The sequence below is a fragment of the Gossypium hirsutum genome, chromosome A07, assembly GCF_007990345.1.
Source record: "Gossypium hirsutum isolate 1008001.06 chromosome A07, Gossypium_hirsutum_v2.1, whole genome shotgun sequence".
NCBI classification, from domain to species: Eukaryota; Viridiplantae; Streptophyta; class Magnoliopsida; order Malvales; family Malvaceae; genus Gossypium; species Gossypium hirsutum.
Genome location: NC_053430.1, coordinates 6,555,036 through 6,575,191, shown reverse-complemented (window position 1 = coordinate 6,575,191; position 20,156 = coordinate 6,555,036). Strand labels below are relative to the sequence as shown.

Sequence of the window (20,156 nt, the reverse complement as noted above, 5' to 3'; positions counted from 1 at the left end):
GAACCCAAAAACCAGTCCTAACCACTGATCGAGAACCCCAATATGACGAACCGAACCAGACATAACATCACCCATAATAATCAAATAAACTATCAGGACACCTGCATTGTTGACAATTATGCAAATCTCGACAAAACCCTAGCTTTACAAGAAACCGCAAACCTAATCAACATCTCGAAAAACAGCACCAGACCCGGTATTGGGTTTACTTAAAACAAGGGTATAATCATCGAGATCAAACCCATTTCAAACCATTTCAAACAAAAAAAAGGCAAGTAATACAGTAACTAAACATTAATCTGAAGGGGACTCAAAAACTAACCATTTCAAACCCATGAAGCGTATGACCATCAACGAGAGGAAAGGGAAAATGTTAGCGATTCTGGGGATGGGGGAACAGAATAGGGAAAAAAAGGGGACTTGGGGAAAATGTTAGGGATTTCAGGTTTAGGGGATTAGGGGATGATCTGGGAAAAAAAAGAAGAGGTGTTTTAGGGATTTAGGGAAGCAATAGACGAAATAAGGGAAAATTACTTAGCAAAAAATGAAATTGATTTCGGGTAAAGCCATAAACCTCAGGAGAGAAAAAAACGACGCCGTTTAAAATATGGAAATTTTGTGGCGTTTTCAGCAACGCGCCGGTAATCAAACCTTTTGCGGCGTTTTCAGCAAAGCGCCACTAATGCCTCTTTTATCTACACTACAAAACGACGCCGTTCTAATACGAGTTGTGGCGTTTATTACAAAAACGCCGCTAAAGCCATTACTATTCAGAGGAAACGACGCCGTTTTACTGTAATGTATAATGAAATTTTATGGCGTTTTCTTGAAAAACGCCGCTATTTCTGATCTTTAGCGGCGTTTATACATAAACGCCGCTAATACCTTAATATTTTATAAAAATTGATCAAAATTTAAAACTATATATTTAGAATTTCTTTTAAATTATATCTAAATAATGTTACTATGATGAATGTTAGTGTAGTACAATATCTATATTTCATATATTTATATTAGGTTTAGTACAAATTCCCAAGAATCTCATAAAATTCTAAATATTAAATATTCAATAATAATAATATTATACCTTAAAGTTTAAACCTCAAACAATAAACTTACACTCTAAACCCTAACTATAGTTGAAATTTAATTTTTATTTATTACACATTTTAAATTACATATTATGTATGCATATAAATTAATTTAAAAATTAAATACATGATGCTATTTATTATATCAATAACGCGTAAATATTTTACAAGATCTACATCAAATTACAGAATTCATGTACACAATTATACTCTATATTTAAAACCCTAAACTTGATACTCTAAACCCCTAAACCTTAAACCATAAACACAAAACCCCTAACCCCAAACTTTAAACCCCAAATCAATCGGTAACCTTAAACCAACCATAACTCCTAGACCATAAAGCCCAAACTATAAATTAAGTACTTTAAAAACTGCTAACCTTAAACCATAATCATATACATATTATTGGGAATTTGTGTGGGCAATGTTAGTGTAGTACAAATTAAAACACACACATATATATATGTTTATATTCTTATATTAAATAATATGAGTATATACAAAATAGCATGAATCTTAAATGTTCTTCAGTTAATTTCTAGCTAATAGTTCAACAAATGCTAATTCCACATTCAAAATCACCCTTTCTTAATAGCATCCATTGCATGTTATAAGAATTTGGAAAGAAAATTATCTCTTAAGAAGTTAATAATTGTCCCATTGTAAACTTCAACCCTAACCTTTAAACCCTAAATCATAATCCCTAAACCCATAATTCATCATAAACCTTCAATTACTAGTTAACTCCTAAACCGTAAATCTTAAACCATATATAGTTAACTCATAAACATGCTTAAACCCTAAACCATATATCTTAAACTATAATGATAATTAATTTAATTAATATTTTAAATTCAATACTATATATCTCTTTTACGATTATATAAGAGAATGTTTAATATATTGTATAACCATAAATTTTAATAATTATTGTTTTAGGGGTTATAAGCTTAATGTTTATGATTTTTGTTCGGGTTTAGGGGTTCTATGACTTTTAGCGGCGTTTTACCGAAAGCGCCGCTAATGCTCTGGTTTTTAGCGGCCTTTTACACAAAACGTCGCTAATGCTCCGGTTTTTAGCGGCGTTTTACCGAAAGCGCCGCTAATGCTCTATTTTTTAGCGGCGTTTTGGGTAAAACGCCGCTAATGATCTGTTTTTTAGCGGCGTTTTACCCAAAGCGCCGCTAATGCTCTGGTTTTTAGCGGCGTTTTACCCGAAGCGCCGCTAATGATCGGGTTTTTAGCGGCGTTTTACCTAAAGCGCCGCTAATGATCTATTTTTAGAGGCGTTTTAGTAAAATACGCCGCTGTTGCTCTGTTTTTAGTGGCGTTTTTCTTAAAACGCCGCTATTGCTCTGTATTTTAAAATTTTTGCGGCGTTTGTTGATAGAACACCGCTAAAAACGCCGCTAAAGCCCTATTTTCCTGTAGTGTGTTAGGTTTTTACCATCTTCTTATAATTCATCAAAAAATTACTAATTTTACCATCATCAAGATATGTTAAAACTTTAATAAACTATTTATAAGATGAAATGCATTTATCTCTTTTGTTTTTCATTTTATTGGTTACTTATGTTTATATTATTTTTAATGATATTTTATTAATTTTTCATGAAGTAATTGAAATCAATTGTGTTTTACAATTCACACAAAATTAAACATTCGTAATTAATAAAAAGGGCGAATGATTATGTTTTTCTTTTTAAATATTTCTTGAATTATAAATATTAATAATTAGTAATAGAGTCCACATTATTTTAATACTATAATTGATGAGATTTCAATCAAAGATGGAAATTCAATTTTTCATAAGGAGAATCTTGATAGTATGAAGCACCAAGAAAGAAAAAGATGACACAAATATATAAAAGCATTATTGCATGCTACGTACCAAAAGGGGTTGTATGAAACTATAATTTCACGTTATCTCTATTCTTCTCTAATAAGAAAATGATAAATCAAATTTTTCCTTCTGATTTTTAACATTTTTAGTTGGATTTGATTTTTTTGGGGGGAGAAAAAAGCTAAAAATCATCACGAGAAAAAATTTGATTTGTCATTTTCCTATTGAAAATTGTTAGGAATGACGTGGAATTACAGTTTCATACAATCTTTTCTCTGCGACGTACTTAAATTCTAAAATTAATTTTTAAATTTCAAAATGTTATAATTAAGTTTTTAAGTATCAATATTTTATCAATCATATCATTTTGAAAATCTAGTTGTGAACTTAAACATTACATATGCCAGCTTGGGATCTTATGCGCAGAGACCAATTTCAGTACATGACATAGCGCTATTTAAAGTTGAAGAAAGAATGTGATTAATACAATGTTGATATTCTGATGATATTTTAAAGTTTGGGATGAATTTAAAATTTGAGACATAATTTGAGTACAGTGTCATGCAATTAACCTACATATTAAAAGCATATCTTCAATATTTTCATGGTGAAGATTATGGTAGACATTTATAACACTACAAGCTAAAGATGCAGAGAAAGTCCTAATGTTGGATAATGAATTAAAAAGAGAATTATTTATAAAGGATTGTAGGTTTGGATCTGTTTGAGGATGTGTTCAAAGTTTTCAAATAATTTTTCCACTGGATGGGTGTGTATCCCTTCATAAGTAGTCACCACAATTTCATCATCTTTTGAACTTCGTTGCACTTGTTTCTTCACATTGCAATCTTTATGTGTACACCTATAATAACTTCTGCAATTCAAGAAAAAGAAAAAAAAACACAACCAAAATGGAGATGATTATTCATGGAAAATTGGGTTTTTTTTTTTAGCTATGTTACTTGAAAAAGAGGATCTAGAGGTTGGTTTTTGTCTTTATACTATATTTAATTTGAGATTTTGTCATAACTTTTTTTTCATAATCAAAAGTGTCATCATTCGTTTTACGAATTGAACCTGATCATGTTCAAGTTGGAATTTTCCCGACAATTATAATGAAACCTATTCAAATGCCCAAGTAAAAAGTCCTTTACAATTTCTCTGAACCACTTGTTGATTAATTTGTCATGATTTTATCTTTTTACTATTACTAATGTTTTAATTCAAGTTATTAATAGGATTAAAAAATTCAATTGGTTCCTATTGTATAATTCTTTTAAAAAAACTCTAAACTAACCATTTTTAAGTAAAATTAGAGGTGTTCATGACCGGGCCTAAGCATGATATTAACATTTTTTATGCTTGTCCGAACCCAACCTGACATGAAACATGAGCCTAAAAATTATATAATATATAAAAGTAACATAATATAAAGTATTATAAACTTAAAAACGAGTCGAGCTGGGCTCAGGCATTGAATGTTCAAGCTTGAGCTTGACTCATATTTTAAATTGATCTAATTTTTTCTCAATCTCATTTTTCGAGCCTAATATTTTGCCCAAACTCTTTTAACTTTCGAGTAAATCTTCGAGTCTAAGCGAATAGCCTAGTTCATCAACAGAACAGGTTTGAGTGAAATCATGCTAATCAAAATAGTTATTTTCTAAAACTAATTTACCACTTAAACAATCTAGCTCAACCTCAAATTTGGACTATTCAGCTAACTAATAAATTCTTTTAACTAATACATATAGAGATTAATTCCTTAAATTCATGATTTGGTTTGTATTTTTTAAATAAATAAGAGATTATGACAGGCTTATAATGTGAGTAAAATAAATTTATATAATAAATATATTTATAAAAAAATTAATTTAATAATTAAATAATGTTTTAGTTGAAATGATAAATACATTAAAAATTATGATATTTTAGGTTAAAATATATTTCCCTCGGTTTCACATGATTTAAAATTTTAAAAAAAATTATACTATATTAGTGATATAGTTTAAGACGTAACATTAAATCAGACTAAATCTCTAAATTAAGTATAATATATGGATGAATTTGATGAAACATAGATAATAAAAATACCTTGGGAATTTGCTGTTTTTAACAGTTTTTTGGCCATATTTCCTCCAACGATACCCATCATCAAGAATATCAACATGACTCCTTGTTTGAAATGCATATTTGTGCTTCTTCATCACCTCCTTTTTGTCACCTTTCTTCCCTGCAACTTCCCCTTCATTCTTGTCAATGGAGGCACCCATATTCTTACATGTATTTACACCATTGTTGCTTTGCAAATAACTTCGTTGTTGATGATGATGATTCGCCATGGTTAACGATGATGGTGAAGATGAAGATCCATCGGAGAAAACTATGGAGTAATTCTCCATCGAAAGAAAAAATGAATAAAACTAATTAAGCTGCTATTATTCTTCTGAAGATATATATAAACTGGAAATTCAGAAGGTGGTGGAAGTGTGTATATAGGTAAAAAGGAGATTATTTTAAGGGGTAAACTACACTTAAGGTCACTAAATTACTAGTAAGTTTACGTTTTGGTCATTCAACTTCAAAAAATTACTAAATTATTAAGTCATTAGACTGTAAAAATCGTTATTGTATGGCCTTCTTAGTTCGCATTACTTGCATCAGTCGAAAGCTTTATCATCCCTTTTCTTCTACAATTCAATTTTGATTTTATGAAACAACTTTGAACGTTAAAAATTTACGAACCGAAATCCAAATAGCTTTCTTCTCCGATTTTTTGACACTAATTGTTAAATCGACTTGAATTTAATATATGCTTTTTTACTTGTCAACGGGTGCTGATCCACCATACTGTTGAATTGTTGCTTAGAACCTAGCGAGACTTTTTTAAAAAAAAAACTTAATAGTCTAGTGATCACATAAATAAAAAAATTTAAATAATTTAATGATTATTTTATAATTTTTTAAAGTTAAAGTAACTAAAACATAAAATTACTAAAAAAAATTTAGATACACTTTACCCCAGAAATATTTAGGGGAAAAAAGGTGGGCGGCGTAATGGCCATTGGCCAACGTATTAAAGTGACTGAAATTATACTGAGTGCATGGACCGAAGTGAAGGCTAATTGTTCATGCATGAATGCTATTCCTTCTACAAAGAGACAAAGTTGAGTCGTAAACTTTACGTAAACTTGACTTTAGCATCACCATATTAGGACAAAATAATCTAATAATTCTAATTTTGATTAAATTATGATGTTAGTCCCTGTATTTTAACAAAATTTGAGATTTAGTTCCTATATTTGAAAAAGTTAAAATTTTTATTTTTTGAAAATATCAGTTCTTGTAAGTATTTTCTATTAAAATTTATCAATTTAGAATTTTGATTAGGTTGTATTATATGACTAACAAAAAATAAACATACTAAGTTGATAAGTTTTGATACTAAGTTGAAAATAATTGGATTAGGATTTTAAAATTGTAAAAAATAGGAGGATTAAATTTTTTAACTTGTAAAATATAAGGATTAAATCTTAGATTTTGTAATGGAGACTAACAACATATTTTAACCTTCTTATTTTCTTGTTAATTTTACAAATTTTTATTTAAATATAGCTCAAAATTAATTAATTAATTAATTCCTTCTTCTCTATTAAATATAGCTGAAAATGTTCAACAATCTCAATAGTATATTAAGCATTTTTACGCTTATACTTTCCTATAAATATTAGAGCTAAGTTTTCGCCAATTTTATTAAGGTTCTTTTTTTTTTAATCATTGAAAAAACATCACGACAGAACTTATAATTAAATATAATAAGAAATGAAATGGAAAAAAGTATTAGTCAAAATATTAAACTAAGCTTGACATCCATGAAAGTCTGACATTAAATTAAAATAAGGAAAATAGAAAATTTATTCAAACAGACTTCAACACACCCATAGGAATTAAGGTGTTAGAAAAAAATATTGTTGTCCCCTCCCTAATCCCAAAAGCTCAGTGGTCAGAATTTTATACTAACCTTCACACAAACCTATTTTCAAACTTAACTTTTAAATTACTTATCTCCAGAATTAATTAATTTTTCCCTATATTCTAATAAAAAAGTAATTTTCATGTAATAATTATATATTTTGGAAATGTCAATAATTAATTATATATATATTTTTTACATTTTATAGCTTTGTAATTTATATAATTTCCAAAAATGATATCTCCAAAAATTATCTTCAATTTCCACGTTTCATGCTTAAACTAGGAAGATAAAGATGAAATCTTTTCGAGTGTCATACTCAAAATAAAATCCTTCCATCTTGTAATCTTTATATAATTATAATTATTATTCGCTTAAAGTTTTGAATAAGTTTATATTGAAGTTTTTGCATAAAAAATAATTAGTTATTTTTAATTTATTTAAAATTTAACATGTAGGCTAGGTTATTCGCCAAAGTCTGAAGATCAACCCGATATATGAGAAGGTTTTGGGTAAAAACATTATGCCAAAAAAATGAGGTCTGCTTAAAATATGGGCTAAGCTCATGTTCAAGCATTCTATACCCAAACTCGGTCTGACCTGATCCTTCTTTTTAAGTTTGTAACATATTATAATATATAATTTATAACACATAAAAATATATAAAAATATAATGTAAACATATTTAAAAAAAATGCTAAGTTGCTCGTTTATAAATTTTTCAAAAATATTAAAATATGAGAGGACTTGGGAAATATGTTGGGCCCATATTTTGGATTAGGCTGGGTTTGAGTAAGCATAAAATGTATTAATATCATACTTAAGCCTAACCTAAACCTAATCCGACCAATGAACAACTCTAATCTATATTAATAAAACATTAAATATGATTTTTTATTATTAAAATATCAACTATATAAAATTTAAATAAGTGTGAAACTTTTTTTTAATGCAGTGTAAATCTTTTTAAAATTCTAGTAAAAATTGAAATATTTTATAATTACTATAACCTACAACAATTGTTTTTTAAATTATTTAAAAAAATTGTTAAATTTAATAAAAGTAAAAGATTATGACATATTCCAATATTAACACATAATATTGAGGAAATTTTAGCATAATATAAAAGGGATAATATAATTTTTGGTTACTCAATTTAGTAATTAGGTTCACTTTGGTAGCTGTACTTTTTTTGTCCATTTTGGCACTTGAATTTAATAACTAGGTCCATTTTAGTTTTTGAATTTTAAAAATATAAAAGTTCGATGATGTGCACTATGAGATTGTGCCACATCATCATTTAAAAATTAATCGAATTGATGATGATGTGGTACAATATAGAGTGTCAAATTTAGTATTTTAATAACCAGACTAGTGATTGAACAGGTCAAACCGCTGGTGCTCAATTCAACCAGTTCGACCACCGAACCAACAATAATTAAATAAATAATTAAAAATCTTTAAAAAAAATTTACTAAGTTTGTTCAACTGTCGGTTTTTGTCTCGATTTTTTATATTTACTAATTTCAAACATTTTTCGAGTAAATTGGTTTAACCCATTTATTCAAATTAATATATCTGTCAGTTCTTGACCCGTTCGATCTAATTTTGTTATAGAAATATTGATCATATCATCAAATCTTGATAGGATCAAAGTTTAAGAACAAAAATGATCTCCAAAAGTTATATTATCCCTAATATAAAATATAAAGTCAAAGAGAAGAAAAGAGAAGAGAAAAAGAAGAGAATTAAGATTGACAAGTTTAGAATTGAATGTTTGGTGGTTGATGTTGAAAAATTGGGTGCGAGATACTTACTGTTTGTTTCACCCAAATTAGCTATCAAAGGACTTATTTCAAAGTTAGGCAATGATGATGACAGATGATATTATTCTATATTTTAACTTTCAAAGTAATATATGAATCGGGAAAATATACGTAATGCTCCTTGTCAGCTTAGACTTTAGCAACCTAACCTAATATATGGCAGAGAAAAGAAAAGGGTTAATGTACTATTTGACAAGGTTGTCGGAATTGGACTAAATCAATCAGTTAAATTAGGAATTGATTATCCAGAAAATGAGATTGAATCGATTAATTTGTGAATTGGTATGAATCGATTGAGTTGAGCTAAAAACCAATTCAATTGGAATTTTTTCTAAACTTTTTTTTAATGTTTTTTAAATTTTTTGATGAATTTATTATAATTTATTTAATAAACCATTAATTTAATTATAAAAATTATTATTTAATATTTGAGTTTAGTTTTAATGAGAAATTTATTTCTTTATTTTTCAAAAAATCTATTTAATACCTATATTTGATTTTCATTATTGAACTTTGTAACTAAATGATGTTAACTTTTTTTTTTTTACGTTGCACAATAAAGATTTGATGCAGGGCAACAATGACATCAAAATTTAAAAATGTATAAAAATCGAAAACAATTATTAGAAAATAAAATTTATAAAATAATTTTATAAATAAAAATCAGAATATAAAAATATACGTTAAAATTTAAAAAATTATAGAAATTAAATAAAAAATTAAAATACTTCTATAATGTTTTATAAAAAATATTTATAAATAAAAAATAAGTTTTAATAATTTTTATAAAAATAAATAAAATAAAAATCATGAAAATATTCATTCACCACATAAAAAGTTTCTATAATATTTTTAAAATAAAAATAAAAATAAAAATATATATAGTTTTTAGATTTTTATATACATTTTTTAATTTTCAGATGGCAACTCATTGTGACGTTATATCCGTCATATATCAAATATTCATTGGACCACATAAAAAAATTTTATGTTGTTTTGTTTGAGTAACAACTAAGGCTCATTTCTTGGCTAATTATTACTTTTAACCCTATATATTTTGGAGGTGTTACAATATATATCATGATATAAATAATTATTTACTCATTGAATGATTTAAGTCACCATGATATGACCACTAGCTAGGTTTCGTTTACATCAACTACATAATTCTTTTAAGAGGATACTCATGACTCTTTATTCAAGTTATAGTTACACTGTCTATAAGTGAAACTATATCATAAGTTATATATTCAATGTACCAACATTTTGCTTACTATTTTGAGACGCATTGGTTATCAATACATCAAAGTATACAATTTATACATATAAATTCATTCACTTACTTAGAATTAAGGCAAGCAAACAATGAACATATCAAGAGAATTGATCTTTAAATGAATTTAAGATTAATTCATCTTAGGTCTAGTCTAATGTGTTCTCAATCCTAATTAATACATTTATATCTCTACTCAAAAGTCAATTTTGCTCCGATGACTAAGACAAGTTATCTCCTCTTTTTGCTTTATACAACAAAATAACCATAGCACAAGTCACTTGTTCACCATGATTTTATGGACTATACACTTTAAATTTAGTTTACCAACTAACATAAGTTATCTTTTACATATGACAGTAACAATAATTGTAAAAGGAGAATGTTGTGAAAAAGGTTGAATTTGATGAAAATCAAAGTTGAGGGTAACCTTTCGCTAAGTGCTAGAGATGTTAACATAATCATTAAGTCAAAAGGGAGCTCAAATTTTAATGGCTCACAATTTACTACTCCAAACATGTTGGAGTTTATTGACTGTTAGAACAACTTAGAGTTGACTGACCATCCATATGTTAGCCCCCTTTACATTTGATGTAATGAAAGAAGTGTTGAGTCCTTCTCAAGGAAGTTGGATAAGGTGATAATAAAACCTCATTGGTATGATAGTTTCCCAACTTCTACAATGGAGTTCTTACTGTTGGAAAAAAATCGGTTTGAAAATGGTTTTCTTGCACAGCAGAAAATAAAAATTTTGAAAATCAACCTGGTTTGTGATATTTATAGCAATAAATCCTAGACTAAAATCGTACTTGTGTTTTTTGATAAACGAATCATTGTCATTCCTGGCTTTCAACCAAATGATCTTCTTTACTGTTCTCGTACGATGAACTGCTTTAAATGTGGGCTCGAACAATTCGAATCAAACACAGAACTAGAAATAGTTTTCTTTTCTTTAATGTGAAAACAAAAAAAATTTCTCAATTAGAAATTGACAAAATTGTTATTCCAGAAAATATATTTAATTATTAAAGAATAAAAATCTCTCAATTTTCAAGCAGAATAACGTTATCTTAAAATCATGTAAATAGTCATACCAATGTCATCTATTTATAGGAAGAGAAGGTAGAATCCTTATTGAATTGTAAAAGTTTATTTCAACTAGTTAAACAAAATTCTAGTTCGACTAGGGTGTAAAGGCAACAACCTTAGTTCATAATATTAAGGTTTGCCATCCCACTTAAGGGGTTTTTGGGCCTCTTTCATATCGGGTCCAATTACAAGTACTTCCCAAGTTTTTAACATGATACTTTATAATTTGATCCAACCTAATATTTATTTTTCTACTTTCCAAAAAATAAACTTCAATATATTTCCAACTAAATAATTTTCTCAACCAAATGCTAATTTTGTTAAAATCATGACGATTTTACTGTAAAAGAATCGATGAGAAAATATATTTATTATTTCTGTATTCCACGATTCATGATGACCAAATGATTTATTTCCATTTTCAAACTTCATTTAATTTGAAAAACATAAATCCATTTTTCAAGTCATTTTCATTTTCATTTTGGAGAAAACCATATTCATTACCAAGTGATTTCATTTTTACATTTTTATTTTGGAGAAAACCTTAATTATTTTCAAATGTTTTCCTATTTCTCCATTTCTATTTATTTTTGTAACAATCCAAATGTCAGTGGTGTCAGAAAATGCGGTTTTGGAATCCTATTTTTGATGTTTGAGTCCATAAGGTTAATATAAAAATATATTAAGGTTTAGTCCTTTAATTTTATTGAATTGATAGTTAACTAAGGTATAATGACTGTGGGTACCAATTTTTGCCCGGGCCCATTTACCATTAAAGCCCAAATTTTTAAACAAAAACAAACCCCAAAGACCAAAAACAGACCCAATTTTGAAGCCCAAATACTTAACCTTAACCCACAAACCCTAAAACATTTTCAGCCAAGACCCGAACCTCCAACTGCCTCCATGCTTCCACTACCCACGTTCTCCACCACCACGCACTCCACCTCGCATGTCCGGCCAACTAGCGTGAAGTACGACCCACGCCCCACGCCCCACGTCCATTATACCTGCGACTTGAGCAAAGAAATAAGAGGAAACTGTTTGTATTTTTGCTATAAAGCCTTCATTTTTTCATTGTAAAAGGGGAGGGGGGGACGTTTTTTGATATACAAAAAGAAACACAAAATCAGTAGAGAACAACTAAGAAGAATTTTTTTTGAAGGTGAGCTTTTGCTGTAATTTATTTCTGTTTGTTTTCCTTTTTCTTTTTTTTCGGATCCAAAACAAAGACAAAGTATAAAAGAGAGAAGTCTTACCGGAGTTGTGCTCATGTCGTCGGTGGCCATCGCACATGGGACCTTTGACGGAGGTGGTGTCTGATGAAGAGGAGAAAATGAGTGCATGAGTTGAGAGAACATTTCAAAAAATTCTTAAGTTCTTTTAAAAAAAATCAAAGGGGTGATTGTTAAAAGGAAAAGGGGTTTTAAAAAGGTGGATTTGGGTTTTCAATAGGTTTTAGTTTTTTTTTTTCAAAAAAAAATGGCTTAATTTTAATAGCTTTTGTGCAGGCTGGTTTTGCGCATGCTCCTTTAAATGGGTAAATTTCGCAGCCAGTCCTTCCTACTTTGCATTACCTTTAATCTGTCCCCATTATGTCTCTTTCATTTCTCTCCAAAGGTTTGTGCACTGTTTCGAATTGGTCCGCGCATGAACAGTGTTTTTAGTGATTTGGGTCATTTTTAATTTTGATCCAGACTATTTGTGCGCGTTTTATTTCGGCCCGCAATTTTATTTCAATGATTAGTTTTATTTATAGATTATCCCTTAGTTTTGTTATGCTTACAATGAAGTTTCTTTTCCCTTTTAAAATAAGAACATATTATTTAACATATAATTTTGTATTATTTTGTTGATTTGGTGGTTTTTGTTTTTTTCATGTGCATATTTTTTCGTATATCATCATTACCCTTTTTTATATATTATTTATATTAGGTTTATTCATTTCACATATTGTTTACTTAAATGTTATATATATCACTCTGCATATTGCTTGATCTTTTTAGAATTTTATTTATGTATTATTGTATTATTTTTCTTATATTTTTAATACATGTCTAATTCCATGTAAATTATTTATTTTATGGCATTGATTTTAAAATTCATTCGTATGATACTGTTTTAATATTACTTATTTATGTTTTTTTAAGTTTTATATCCATTATTTGTTTAAAAGTTTTGGTGTTACCCCTATAGTAGTGTTTAATGCTTTAAAAAATTCCCTATCTTCCCTATTGTTCATTTTATTTTAAAGCTTGATATTTTATTTGGGTATTTTGCTTGGAACCTCTTTCAAGTTGGCGATTAACTCATTAACTTATTATATTATTTTTATTATCTTTTTTTACTACTATTGTACATTATTATTATTTTGGGTTACTTTTTTTAAATTATCTTTATATGATATTCATTTATTTATTTATTTATTAAGAGTTAATTATTTTAAATATAGTTTATTATACTTATTATTTATTATTTATCATTATTGTTAGCTTAGCATCATTATTATTTTAATTTTGCTACTATTATTATATTTAGTAATACTATTGATATATTGCTATTATTGTCATGTTTATTATATTATCACATTTATGACTATTGTTGTTTCTATTTTTTTTTATTAATATAGGGTTAGCATGATTATCATATTATCATTTTTATGTCATCCATCATTATTTATCATTTTTTTCCTCCCTAAATTTTAATCGTTTTAGTTCTTTTATTCCATAATGTATTCTCAACTTGTTTTAACATAAAAAACAATTTTCTATACTTAATCGTTTTAAAAAACATGCCCTACCGTATTGGGTTCGTTTTTTATTCGATTTAAGTATTTTATTCAACGTTTTGTTCCCAAATAGTTTTTAATAAAGGCAATTTTCTATACTTAATCGTTTTAAAAAAACGTGCTCTACCGTACTGGGTTTCGTTTTTTATTCGATTTAAGTATTTGAATATCCTTCTTAATCAATTTATTCTTTAAATTTTCTCCTAAACAATGGCAATTTTCGATATTTGGAAGCTCAGAAAATTGTACCCTACCGTATTGGGTCTCGGTTTTTGTTCGATTCAAACATTCGAATATCCTTCTTATTGAATTTCTCCAAGTTTTGAAAAGTGGAGGCAGTGTTCTGTATTTTTAAAATTCGAAAAATCATGCCCTACCATACTGGGCTGTGGCTTTACGTTTGATTTAAATATCCGAATACCTTTTTCTTAAAAAAAATAAAGTGCTCGAATGTTTTAAATAAAAGACAAGCTCATAATCGGGGGTAAAAAACGATATGTCCTACCGTATTGGACGTGACGTTTTACCTTGAAGCGAGATGGTCTTTAACTCATGTTTAATTTACTCAAATGTTTCAAAAAGGATGATCATACTTTAAAATATTTTCAAATCTTTAATTTTCGACATTAAGACATAAATTAATCAATGAAGTACCGATTTTGGGCGTATTACGGGTGCTAATCCTTCCTCATACGTAACTGACTCCCGAGCCTATTTTCTCAAAATTCGTAGACCTAAATGTTTTATAAGGTGGCCCAATCACACCACAAAAAGGATTGGTGGCGACTCCGTATCTTCATTTTCAAAAGTCGATTCCCCGTTTTTAAAAAAAAATGGTTTCGACAATGACTAAATTAATTATAAAAGTTCGTAACTATAGATTTATAATTGGACAAAAGCTTAAGGACTTATATAACAATTAAACTAAAGTCTATAATAGTAGATATACCATTTTAGAATATAGTGGACGGTTGATAATATGTTTTCTTAAAATAATATTAAAGTTTTAAATTAAATTATTATAAAAATGTATAAAATAATAATAAGAAAAGAAAAGAAAAGAAAGGAAAGAAAGAAGCATTCTTTCTTTCTTTGAATCATCTTCTTCACCCAATGAAGAAGAATAGGGTTGAAGCTCAAAAATTTTGTGTACTTGCATTCTATCGGAAATTGTACTCAATCAAAATAATTGGGAAAAAGATAAAGTTCTTAAAGTTTAATTTATTTGTTGATTTAATCATGTAAATTCATGTAGTATGTTTGTATTTAAATTGTTGTATATTTAGTAGTAATTTTGAAATATTTACAATTTAATACAATTACAAGTAACTCAATTTATGGGCAAGTTTAATCTCCAACACAGAATGAAGTTTGGTTGTAATCTATACAAGTTCTTGAACTAGTTTTTTTGTAATAGCCAACTATAGCAAACTTATTTGCTTCTTTTTAGATGAATAACAATACACTCAAAGACATTTTTTGCCAACAGCAAAATCACATCAACACCACTTCTGCTTTACTTTCTAAAAGCACTTTAGATGGGAAAAAATATTTTGTTTTGTAATGCTTGGAAATTGAATGTCAAAAACTAAACTAAACAAGCCTTTTAATATTGATATATGAAATAAAAATTTATCAAAAATATGAATTATTATTTGATTTGTTTTTTTTTACTTTTAGGTGACGAAATTTTTTTGAAATCGATTTTTTATTTTAAAAAACTAGAATGGGAGTCGTCACCAATTACTTTCGTGAGGTGTGATCAGATCACCTCGTAATTTGATCGTTTTAATAAGAGGTTTGATCTACTAAAATAATGTTTTTTGGTCTACAAGAATTCAGAATGGGTTCGGGAGTCAATTACGCACGAGGAAGGATTAGCACCCTCGTGACACCCAAAATTGGTATCTAATTAACTACTTTGATGTCTTAGTGTTGAGAATTGAAAATTTGAAGAGAATTTAAAACACGATTACTCTTTGCATAATGATATTTTAATTAAAATCGCTTAAGTAAATTAAAACAAGTGTAAAAGGCCTCATTATCTCAAGGTAACCAAAACGAAAAGATCACATCCCATAAGTTAGGACACAACATCTTGAATCCTTGAAAATAAACTTGTCATTTAATGACTATTTAAATCTCATATGTTTTAGTTTTAAAAGAGATGTTCGGTTATCTAAGTTCAAAGAGAAAGTCAAACCCCATAAGTTAGGGCATAACTTCTTGAATCTCCTAAATAAGAATGTTGCCTTGATTTTGAAATTTCCCTTTTTATGCATCGAATAAAAATTAATGTAACACTTAAAATGATGTGTATTTAGTTTATTAGCGCGTAGTATGAAACGGACAAACATATTTAAATATAATGTATGATATAGTGATAATGAGATAATATAAGATGGCTATGTGGGTAGAATATTAGAATGATAAATAATAAATAACTAAATAAATACTATAATAATAATGTAACTATAAAATAAGATTAATAATCACATCATAACAATAAAAAAATAAAAAATAAAAATGAAAGATACTTAATGACGACGAATGTAAATATAAATAATGTGAGAATAATAAAAAATGATAAAATAGAAAAAATAAAACAATAATGACATTGATAATAAATGGGCAAAAAAAAAAGCACAATTAAAAGGAAATGTAAACAATATGAGTTTAAATATATAAGAAAGTAAAAAGATAATAAATAAATAAGCAGAATAATATACATATATATATAATCTATAAATGGTTGAAATTAAACAAATAAAGGATTAAATCGGAGTTAAAGTGGAATTAAAGTGAAAAATTTTTAAAAATTCTTTTTTTTTTTTTGCCTTTTTTTAACTCTAGGTTCTAGATTTAAAGATAAATGCCTAAAAAAAAATTTACTTTCACCTTTTTTGGCTCACCTTTCTGTATTTTCGAAGCCTAAACGACACCCTAATGGGTTTGATGGCTTTCGTGATCGGAGGAGACCTTCGACAGCGGTGCGACACCAAGAGACAGGTAAAAGTTTTCATTTTTATTTAATTTTTTCTTTTTTCTTTTTTTTAAATAAAAATGAAAAGAAATAAACTAGCTTTGATTTTTTCTCTATTGTTTCGATTTTTTTTTGTATTTCTATGTAAAAATCAGATTACATGGTGACCATAGCTTTTATAGCCGAATATGATACATTTTGTTTTTATTTTTTTACTGTTTCACTACTGTCCTTTGCGACTGTTCTTTGCGTGTTTATCTCTGACCTTGTATTTCCTTTTTTGCAGGTGGCGGTGGAGTCAACGATGGTGGTGAAAAGCACACCTTTACTGTTTTGGTGAGATGGTGGCAGACCTCGGGCGGTGTTCGTGCTGACATGACGAAGGCATAGGAGTAGCAGCTGGAGTCTAGGGTTTAGTTTTTTGAAAGAAAGAGTTTATTTTGTTGGGCCACTGGGCCATTAAGTTTTTTTATAAATGGACCCTCTTGTTTTTTCTATTGGACTTTATTATTTTTGTTTTTTTTTTATAATTCGGATCGGATAAAATTGAGCTATTACATTAGGAATTAAGAATTCATCGTATATCTCATTTATATATTTTTATTTTTAAAATATTAATTAAAAACACTTGTTAACATTCACTATGTATATATCAAATAATTATATTAAGATTTAAAAATTAATAATTAAATTATTAATACTAAACTACACAAAAACCAGAAACAAGAAAGAGTATTCTCCTGAAATGAGTTTTCCAGAATTTACTCAAAAAGGCCCCAAAAGAATGAAAAAAATGACAGATTTCGTTTAAAATTGAAATTAAGGCAATGCAGATTGTGATTTAATCAAAATATTTTTTATAGTTCAGGTAAGCTACACAATATATGTTCTTAGCTACAATCTATTAAACTTTCACTACCAATTTTAGACCCTTAAACTCTGCAACTGATTTGACTGACTCATACAGACACCCAAAAAATATAAATTTTCATGTGACATTGGAGAGAATCTTTAATTCCAAACAGCTAGAAAATGAAGCAAAATTTTCTCGAGAAAATTAATAAAAAAGAAGAGAAAATTTCACTAGATACTAGTACCCCACAGGCTCCAAAAACGAGAGTTGAATAACCCTACCACATCTGGTAAAACCTTCCTGGCCAAACCCTTATGGCTAACCCCACCCCCACCACCGGCTACGGCGGCCGCCACCTCCATTTCCAGTTTTCCCTCAGCCACTTCATCGTTACCCTTACTTTCAGTCTCCACCATCCCTTCACTTTCGTTAGGTTCACAAATGTTATTAACCATTATTACCTTCTCTTTCTTCCTTGAAGCTTTGCATTGTTTCTTTGGGGTTGCTTCATTTTGCACCAAATGGTCTTCAAAAGCTTCAATAACTTGATGAATGAGGTCCCTATTGGGTGAAGAATCCCACCTATGCCAAAACCTGGTGTAACACTCAAAACACCCACATTGAAAGAGTGGGGCTTTGTTATTACCTTTCTTGCACTTGTTCTTGGGTTGATGGGTTAAAATAATGGACCTTGTTATCATGTAAGCCAATACTTCTTGGTCTTGTGGTGGTAAAGTTGAGGCTAATGCTAGGATTGCCATCGGGAAAAGCTTGAAAACCGAGTTACGGTCTTTGTATGAAGACGGCGGTGATGAAGAAGGTGAAGAAGGGTGGACTTTTCTGCCTTTCTTTTTGACCTCCATTGTTGAAGAAACCTAAGGATTGGGTGGGTGGGCGTGTTCGGATTGGGAAGAAAGAGAGAGAGAGGGTGGTGTTGTTTCTTGGGGGCGGTTCGAGACTCAAAAAAGCCTTAAAACTTGCAATTGCGTTTGAAAAAAATCAAATCAGACCGGTTGGCTTAATTATGTAAGTTGAATGAAAAAAAATGACCATCAATTATTGCCCTAGTTTCAGTGAATACTTTAAAAAAGTTAATATATATATATTTTTTATAAATGTCTACTATAATTTATAATTTTTTTAATCTTTAAATTCGACTAAAAAAAATTTAAGTCTACTTAAATCTTCATTTTGTACATATACTAAATATATTTTATAACTTAAATTTAATATTTAATTTTATTCAAACAACATTTTAGTTAAAATCATTAAATGAATTAATTTTGAAAATATAATTTTCCTTTTTTTTTCATGAAGTTTTTTTAATTTTTGAAATATATGGGTTTAACTTTTGATTGGATGTTTTTCACATTGGGGAACCATATACACAAAATAATGAAAAGAAAGTTTGTTTTTTTAATTATATTGTGTTCTAGGGTTTTGGGAATGGGATACATTTCAACTTTAAAAAAATCTATACTTAATAGTTTAAGTAATAAAAAAGATCCTTTTTTATATTAGGTTTCAATAATGTAGATTATCACTTTACTAGTTGTCCTCCAATTCCTCTTTTCATTAAATTAAGGAGAAAAGGGTTTAATAATTATTGCATCAACTAATTGGATTTAAAGAACAAAATCATTGCTGATTGACTAAATATGCCCTAATCAAGTTTATGAATCAAATTTCAGGCCATTATTCTCAATATGAGACAAATGACTTAAACCCTTAGTTTGTCTTAGTTATATGTATATTAGACAACTTTTTAAACAGCTTGTCGAGATTTCATGTGTCATCTTTTGTCCAAGGTTTTTTTCTTAATGCTGCCCACGTTGATTTGTAAGAGATAGATAACGTAAGGTTCGATAAAGCAAATCAATCATACTTTTACATAAAAATTTTATAACCACACCCATTCTTACTCATTTTATAGTTTAAAATTTAGTTTTATTCGGGCCGAGGTGATATTAAAGTAAAATTAATTGTTCAATAATATCGACTCAACATTCAAATTTGATGCAAATATTTAGGAAAAAAAGTTTACTTTTACTTTTTTCAAGTACTATAGTTTTAAAAAAGTTTTTATTTTCTTGAAAAAGGTAAAGCATTAAAAAAATATTTTATTGGAAAATAAAATTGAAATAATTAGGTGAATTTTTTGAAAAAATGGGTTAAAATTTTTCCTTAGATCCTTATACTCTTCATTAATTTAGATTTTAGTCTCTATACTTCTATTTCCCATAATTTAGTCTCACAATTTTTCATATCTCAAATTTCAAGTCAAACTACTAATACTGCTAATTCTTTTTTTGTTAAATTTGTTCATGTAACATTTTAAAATAAAAAAAAATCACTTGCTAGCAAGCAAGTAGAAAAATGGCATTATAATGATCTTGAATTTAACAAAATAATTTTAACGGTGTTAGTAGTTGGA

At 28.1% G+C, this 20,156-nt stretch overlaps 2 protein-coding genes and 2 long non-coding RNA genes across 4 annotated transcripts; 1 reads left to right on the top strand and 3 right to left on the bottom strand.

Moving 5' to 3' along the window:
- Nucleotides 1-3,452: 3,452 nt before the first annotated feature.
- On the bottom strand, nucleotides 3,453-5,376 carry LOC107926200 (probable WRKY transcription factor 43). Its single transcript, XM_016856990.2, has 2 exons — nucleotides 5,032-5,376; nucleotides 3,453-3,811 (listed from the first exon to the last, which is right to left on the bottom strand). The coding sequence occupies exons 1-2, from the start codon at nucleotides 5,337-5,339 to the stop codon at nucleotides 3,634-3,636; spliced, it is 486 nt and encodes a 161-aa protein (XP_016712479.1). The 5' UTR covers nucleotides 5,340-5,376; the 3' UTR covers nucleotides 3,453-3,633.
- Nucleotides 5,377-11,776: 6,400 nt separating this feature from the next.
- LOC107926198 (uncharacterized) lies at nucleotides 11,777-12,915 on the bottom strand. Its single transcript, XR_001692167.2, has 2 exons — nucleotides 12,358-12,915; nucleotides 11,777-12,108 (listed from the first exon to the last, which is right to left on the bottom strand). It is a non-coding gene; the product is annotated as an uncharacterized lncRNA (long non-coding RNA).
- Nucleotides 12,916-16,694: 3,779 nt separating this feature from the next.
- Nucleotides 16,695-17,364, top strand: LOC121232037 (uncharacterized). The gene is made up of 2 exons (XR_005930254.1): nucleotides 16,695-16,895; nucleotides 17,156-17,364. It is a non-coding gene; the product is annotated as an uncharacterized lncRNA (long non-coding RNA).
- Nucleotides 17,365-17,848: 484 nt separating this feature from the next.
- Nucleotides 17,849-18,780, bottom strand: LOC107926158 (uncharacterized). Its single transcript, XM_016856960.2, has one exon. It carries the CDS (start codon nucleotides 18,583-18,585, stop codon nucleotides 17,953-17,955), a length of 633 nt encoding a protein of 210 aa, XP_016712449.1. The 5' UTR covers nucleotides 18,586-18,780; the 3' UTR covers nucleotides 17,849-17,952.
- Nucleotides 18,781-20,156: the final 1,376 nt, after the last annotated feature.

Excerpts from the sequence above, each read along its gene's own strand:
- LOC107926158 (XM_016856960.2), bottom strand. The coding sequence starts at position 18,585 with ATGGAGGTCAAAAAGAAAGGCAGAAAAGTCCACCCTTCTTCACCTTCT.
- LOC107926200 (XM_016856990.2), bottom strand. The coding sequence starts at position 5,339 with ATGGAGAATTACTCCATAGTTTTCTCCGATGGATCTTCATCTTCACCA. Across the intron at positions 3,812-5,031 it reads AAAAACAGCAAATTCCCAAG|AAGTTATTATAGGTGTACAC; the intron begins GTATTTTTATTA and ends CTTGAATTGCAG.